General features: G+C 36.0%; 1 protein-coding gene across 1 annotated transcript in view; it reads right to left on the bottom strand.

Moving 5' to 3' along the window:
• Positions 1-4,220: 4,220 nt before the first annotated feature.
• The window catches only part of LOC113232160, a 14,874-nt gene continuing 11,346 nt past the window's right edge, over positions 4,221-7,748 (bottom strand). The window contains exons 6-7 of the mRNA XM_026466797.1: positions 6,570-6,919; positions 4,221-6,344 (exon numbers count right to left, since the gene is read on the bottom strand). Of these exons, the coding sequence (XP_026322582.1) occupies positions 4,221-6,344; positions 6,570-6,919 (2,474 nt within the window). The remainder of the gene's footprint in view (positions 6,345-6,569; positions 6,920-7,748) is intronic.

The raw sequence follows: 7,748 nt of genomic DNA, 5'->3' as shown, positions 1-7,748 counted from the left end.
ACCCCTAAATCTAAAAAAACTATTGGTGCAAAATCAACGACAAACTGTATAGTTTACTGTATGTTAGTAGTATTACTAAGCCCAAAAACTTCAACGACTTCAAGTTTAATAATAAAGTTTCTAAAGGCACCTTCTAGTGATAGAGCATCGGCTCCAGCCAATAATGTACAGAAGAGACAGAAGATATTCGTCACTTCTATTGAGAAGACCTCTGTCACTTTTATAGCAAATACTAATTTAATTCGTAGTGCGTTGACTATTATCAATACCATAGAGGATACTTCTACTTGTCTTACAGAGATAACCCCAGTCATTTCAGGAGAAGAATATCCAGTCAGTCGTGGACAGGAGACCTATATTAATGCTGAAGTAGAAAAGACTGCCTTTGTTCGTCGAAAGGAGACTTTTGTCTCTGATGGTGAGACTACAGGCAACCCGACTGAGGAGATCCCTATCATTTTTAAAGGGAAGATTCAATCCCGTCAATGTCTATTCTATAAGTAGAGCAGGGTCTAAAAGAAAATTAAAAGGCATAAGGGCCAGTTTTAATCGTCGTCGTATAAAAATTTTTGGAAATCAAATATGTTTGCTCTGACAAAAGATAATCTTACAACATTGTTGATATCCCCGGATATAAACATAAAAGCACTTCAATGGTTTTTGAGGAAATGACTCCTAGTGCTCATCCAATCATGCTTCAACAAAAATATGCGCCCCTTATTTGGCCAAAGATAAAATCTCAAGATTCTTGCTCTAAATATGTACTACCAAAAGTGCCTGTTCGTAAGAAGGCTATAAAGCCATCACCGCCTAAAAAGGTAAAAAAAAAACTATCAGAAAGTGATGACTTTAAAACATTACAAATAATGCTAAAAGAGATCAGGATGCATCCCCTGTTTGTACAAAGAGAGAATATTAAAGTCCATTGCCCTGAATGTGGAGTAATATGTACAATAGCCATTGACTTACAATTATATGGACGTCGGGCCCGCGCTAAAAAGTGTCCGAACTTATACGGCGTTAAAATCGTATACAGAGCGTCATTCACGCTCTAGTCTTCGTTTGTTCGACTGACAGCGAAGCAAGCAAAATTAGACAGTACTGCGATGACATTACAATTTAAATTCAATGTTTTATCTTTTTCATATTCCTTTACATGTCACGTTTACGTTTAAATAGTAGACTTGGGACATTGACTTACAATTATATGGACGTCGGGTCCGCGCTAAAAAGTGTCCGCACTTGTAAGGCGCTAAAATCGTATACAGAGCGCGACACTCCGCTTTAGTCTTCATTTGTTCTACTGACAGCGCGATACTGCGATGACATTACAATTTAAATTTCGAATAGGTTGACTTGGGACATTTTTTTCGTGGTTTTTGTATTAGACCTGTCGTTGTCCATTTATTTGTAAGTCAATGACTTGGGACATTTTTTTCGTGGTTTGTGTATTAGACCCGTCGTCCATTTATTTGTAAGTCAATGACAATAGCAGATAAAACGACGTCAAAAAAGAAATATTTTCTCTTGTTGCAAGTGTTCAAAGGAATTTAAATACTATCCCACAAAAGAACATAAAAGTCCTAGAAAAGTTTGTAGTTCTAAAGAAATAATAAAATCGAAACGGATAACCTAACTAGCTCCTAAGATCAAACAGGTACACAAAATGTTTTATCACCTACAACAGCAAAAAGAGGATCAGCTGAAAGTAAACAACTAGAAGTTATACCAAAAATCGCCCAGAACATATTTCAAACTAAGCTCCCTGTATGTCTAAAGAAAGGTAAAAAAGTTATTGCACTAGGCATGGCCCTTTACGCATTCTACCAAAAGAAATAGCGTGTAAAAAAGAAATAAAAAATTACCGGATTGTGAAGTATCTGTAGAAATATCGGTTAATAGTGCACTGAAAATGAATCAAATGATGGAAATCCCAAAATCAAAAGTTCACTTTTCACATAAGACTCCGAAGGCTTCCTCTATTGCCAATGATATGAGTACTAGTCATTCGTCAATTAGACCCCACGAAAAAATTCAAAATCCGCTTCTTATTTACCCAAAGAAAAGAAATAAATTCCGTTATGGTGGACGGACACACGATGTCTAAAAAGGAAAACAAATGTGATTGCTGTTGTTGTTTAAATAAGCGAAAAAGATCCCCTTGCCTTTGTAGAAGTCGGTTCGGTCGGTCAACTTCGAAGGAAATTATTCCTAGTACATCTCGGAAAAGATTCCAGAAAATAGATGAAAATTCAGAAACATCTAGCTTTCATAGGCAAACACGTATGGAAAGACCCATCCGCTTTAAAGAGCAAATATGTATCTCTTCCTCTAAATTTAACGAATCTTCTATAAACTGCTTGCTTGACCTTGTGTCTACAAAGTTATCAAACACTTGTAAACTTCAGGATTCTATAGTTTTGTGCTGTGATTCAAATTCAAGAAGTTCTAATCGTGCTAGGATACAGACCGAAACAAAGAGAGGGTCACTCAGCCACAAGGTGAATAAATCTTCATTTCATCGCATGAACGTCTAAACTCAAAACAATCACTATGTGATAATGTTATAAAGAAAAAAGAATCATACGATCTTATTTACCGATAACTTGTACCAATTGTAGGTGATGAAGCACAAAATAATCTGACAGTTACGAGAACCAAAGCGAACTGAGCGCCCCATTCTCATCTGACGTAAAAGCAAAAAAATGGCATACCTACGCAAAAAAAATCTGTCAATCAACTTTTTGCATTTTTTTACATTTATGGTAACAACTTGCCCGATCTAAAAATACATAAGCCAGAATATGTAGAAAGAAAAAATAATAGTGAAAAGCCTCTCTGGTTTTAAAATTTTTGTTTTCACTCCAATTTTTACAAGGTTTATCGCTACAACTTGGCATTTTCACGTTTTACCAGAGATCTTGTATGTACAACGACGTCATGTCACTGTGGCGATATTTGTAGGCGTGCCACGTCGACACGAACCACGCCCCCATACCATATCTCCCCTTTTTTTCTATATCTATGGGATAGTGCAATTACGCGTAACTAGCATTTGATTATGAGTCTCCAGGCGCCATATCAAATACGCGTCAATTTTGTGGCAACCAAACTAGCGTGATTTACGGGAATCTATTGTTATCAGTCCGTAGATAACATACATTCTTAAAAAATAAATTTGTGCAAAAATAAAAGTCTTAGCCATAGAAATAACAAAGTAATAACGTTAAATCCCCCTCCTGTGAAAGTTGGTTTGGTGTGCACATACGCGCTTGTTACTAATACTACATACGCGGATTTGCAGGCACTATCCTCCATGATACGGAAGATATTTACACTCTCTAAGTACTACACAGAACCTGCAAAATTTTGGTTTTCAACTGAAGCCGTATTATTAATAAATTTACATTTATCTGAAAACTTAAACATTGCTCAACGGCTTAAAGACTCGCTGCGATGTCTGTTGCCCCGTCAGTCGCCATCAGGCGGTTGTCAACGTTGGATCCGTGTAAAATTTTCTTCGTCTCCGGATCCCGAGCAGTAGTAGAGTCCAACCTTACCTATTTCTGTCGCCAAGCATTAATGTGAATCCTGGCTTTTGAGGGGCAAGGGTGTTTGTGAAAAAATTACAGGCACATGGGACTTGTTAATCTATGTCTCAGGTCTTTTTGATTTAAAGCTGAGTGGCACGGCACTACAATTGCTATGGAAGCGTGTGTCACTTAATTCCAGACACACGATTTGTTCGTCGTCCCGTCACTTGATATGAAATAAAAAAACTCAGAACAGAACAACTCTTCTCTTCTTCGGGGATGTATTGGGGAAGCCATACACGCGGCGTGGTCAACGGTTAACGCGTGAGTGGTCCTGCATACGAAACAGAAACAAGTCTCTAGAAGTTTATACTTTTTATTTAGACTCAAATACGTAGACTTTATAAAACAATAAAAAAGACAACGAAAAAGTAAAGGAAAGTACAAAACAAACATGTAGCGCAAAGATAATGTCACCAAAATTTTTATCTCTTATCGCCCATGCTAAATGATATTTGCATCATACATTGAGTTTCGGTACTAATATCCCGTTTCAAATTTAGTATAGACAAGATACAGAAAGCTACTGGTAATTGTTCACGTTCTTTAGTTTCTGAGCACACATTTTTAGTGCCAGCTAATTTTCAATTAATTAACTTCAGAACCGCCTGGCTGTGATTTAGAATTCTAATTTTTGGTAGTAGGCTTTTCTTCAATTTTAAGCTTCTTCTTAGATGGCACAGGGTCAAAAGACTCAGCAGTCATAAGATCTTGTAGACAAATATTCTCAGCAGTCCTTGCAATCTTAGTAGATGTACCGGTTATACTATCAACAAAGCATGTGGTGTTTTTAATCAATTTAATTGGCCAAAAATTGATAATATTTCCAGAAACTTTAAGGAAGCTAGATAAAAAACTTGCTGCAGTTCCTTCTACACCTACTCTTGTAGACTCTTCAGATATTTTGGTTGGAGAAGAAGTTATTGTTTTAGCAGATTCTGCAAAACTTATTCGCGTTTTCAGTAGGTTACAGGATATCGTTTTCAGTTTCCTAATTTTATGAGAGCTTCGATGAATGGGGATCTTAAATTTAGTTAAAGTAGGTACTTTAATGCAAATCTCTTCAGGTTTTTTCTCAAGCGCGCAGAAGCCGCTGGACGTAGTATTTTCTGTTGACTTGTCTGGGATGAAAGATTTAATCGCCTTCAGACGACATGGAGAGTTGGTTGGAACCGTTTCAACCGAATTTGATAAAATATTATGAAAACTCTCAATCTGTTGGATATTTCCAGTTGGATGGTTAGGACTTGTAGATTCAGTACTCTTTAAAAAACAAAAAGAAATAGTTTGAACCGTATTCATAGAATCAGAGATGATATTTTGAGGATTTTCTATTCGGTTTTCGAGTGCTGTTCCAGGAACAAACGTTTTAGTGGCCTTCAAAAGACACGGGGCGTTGAATTGATTCATGTCGTCAGAGACCACATTTTCAGTAGGATCTTTGATCTTACCAGTGTTTTTTGTACGGTCATGAGTTACTTTGTCTGTGCGGTAGATTGCAGCGTTCTCGGGAACAAAGGTTTTAACATTATTGATGGAGCTATCAATGATGGGCTCAAATACTTTTACTGATTTCGACAATTCGTTGTGTCTCAACTCTTGAAGATGTATATTTTCAGTTGTTTTCGGAGGACAAGGGGAAATGTTAGGTATTGGAAGCTTTGAACGGCGATTAAAATATTTCATTCTGCTTCTAACGTATCTTTTAGTAAGTCTATTTTCGACTGGCGTGCGTAAGTCAAGTGCTATATTTGCAATTGGCTCTTTTCCTACAAACTGTTGAAGACATGTACTATCAGCGGTCGTCGACTCTTTTAGATGGACGGAAGAAGCTTGATGATTGTTCTTAGTGTTCGGCAGAGGTTTTTCATCAGATTTGGTCAGAAAATCACTTTTCAATTTAGCTTTTGGAGAACAAGTATGTTTCACTTTGCCTGATGAGAAAACACATTTTTTTTTTAAACCAGAAATAACGTTTTGAAGAGTTTTCTTAAAACCCAGAGACGTATTTAGAGCAATGTGTGTAGCAGAAGGTGTGTCGTCTTTGCCAACTGGCAACGAAACTTCATTAGAATTCTGAATCTCAGTCTTTTCATCACAAATGCGCAGGTTTTGTTGAGATATTCGAGGATCAGCATCTGGAATCGATAGCTTAGCACACTTATGACGCATGTTTATTTTTTTATTTAAACAATCGGAGACTGGCTTAATAACAACTGCTACTTGACGAGGTAATTTAGCTTCTAATTCGAGTGATTCTCCGCCTGTGCTGAAGATACGATCATTTGAAGCTTGGGTCAGCTGTTTAGGTGATAAATGGTCAAGTGACGCAACTTCTAATGACTTCATTTCTAGCGGATCATAAAAATGTGCGTTTCTTGTCTTCTTAGGTGACTTTTTCATAGCTTCCTTAGGTAATATTTCTGTCTTCGTTTTAGATAATATAGTTTGAGCACCTACAATTTCAGTTGATTCCTTTTTAAATGATCCTTTTCGTGATTTTTTTTCATCTTTTATCATTTCTTTTTTGGCCTTTTGGCTATCACCTGATTTTATTTTTGATTCTAAAGTTTCCGAAAGCATGTCTTTTACATCAACATTTTTAGCTTTTCCAGTTTTTGATAATCTTTTTTTTCTTTCTACTGATGAATTTGTTTCTTTCTTTCGATCAATTGACGTTTTCTTTGACACCATATATTTAAGTGATCCTGTTTTACTGATCCAATGTTCAGGAAATTCTTTTTTTATCATCTGATTATCAATTCTTTTAATTTTTTTATTTTCACTATCGGAAAATGTTTTTAAATTGCCAGTTTTCGTAACTTTTTTAGCGTGTTCTTTAGGGTGTTTAGCGCTACATGTATCATCATACTTCACTACCTCATCACTAATGTCCTGAAAGCGTTGTGGCGCCCAACGATCCAAGCAATAAGGTATAGAACATTCGGGAGAAGGAGGTAGTTTAATAAATATCACCTCATCTTGAGCTGATGGCATCTTTTTTAACTCGGATAATTTGCCTCCTAACTCTGGGGGTACGTTTTGTATCCTAGTACTATTGCACGAAATATCTTTAGGTGCTAATAATACTCTTTTAGGATCAAATGAGGACGGAGGATGATGTTCTACTGACATCGTTTGTAAATTGTTGTAATAAACAGTTTTATTTGGCTTTTTCTTAGAGTACTTTTTTTTAGTACTATTAATATTTGAATGTTTTTCTGCAACGCTTATAGTTGATCCCTCTTTCGATGGCCCTCTTTTTGACGAGTTTTCTTTTTCTTCCTCTTTTCTGTCACGAGACTTTTTTGTTGTTGCTGAATTTCCTAATAGTATATATTTTACACCAATTATTCCAGTTGATCCTATTTTATATAACCTCTTATCTGTACTTTTCTTTGATAATTTTTCTCTCTTCCCTTTAGGTAATGTGTTTTCTGCATCAACACTTTTAGCTAATCTTTTTTTAGTTTCTTTTGATAACCTTTTTTTTCTCTTTCGATCAAGTGAGACTTTCTTTGTTGCCGTATATTTCAAAGATCCTTTTTTCGTCACCTCACTATCTAAATTAAAATTATTTTTACTATCAGAATCGTTAGATGTTTCTATGTTAATTTTCGAAAGTTTTTCATCATTTCCTTTAACGCCACGTGTCTTTTTTTTTGACTTTTTGCTTCTAGCACCTTTTTTGCTTATATCTTTTGCATCTTCAATTGATTTTGTTTGTCCTGTTATTGAGCCTTTCTTGGATTTTTTATTGTAGCGTGATTTTTTTCTTTTTTTTTTACTGCTTAATTTATTTTTTGTTTTAATGTCGGAATCATTAGATGTTTCTGATTTGTCAGTTTTCGCCGTGTGATCATAGTCAGCTATTGCTTCGTCACAAATGTCCTGAAATCGTCGTGGCGTCCAACAGTCATATTCTGTGAATTCATCTGCACAATTTGGGTAAGGGCTTGATTTATCCAAGCAATCAGGTACAACATATTCAGGACAAGGAGGTAGTTCAATAAATATCTGCTCGTATTGATCAAGTGGTATGCCTTCTAAGTCGGATAATTTGTCTTCTAACTCGGGAGGTACTTCTTTTGTACTGATACCATCGAGGGAAATGTCGCTTTGCTCTTTGGAACTGGCACTATCATGTGAAATTTC

This window comes from Hyposmocoma kahamanoa, unplaced genomic scaffold, assembly GCF_003589595.1.
Source record: "Hyposmocoma kahamanoa isolate Upper Pololo Valley unplaced genomic scaffold, ASM358959v1 67, whole genome shotgun sequence".
Classification (NCBI taxonomy): domain Eukaryota; kingdom Metazoa; phylum Arthropoda; class Insecta; order Lepidoptera; family Cosmopterigidae; genus Hyposmocoma; species Hyposmocoma kahamanoa.
This window is presented reverse-complemented; position numbering and strand designations above follow the sequence as displayed.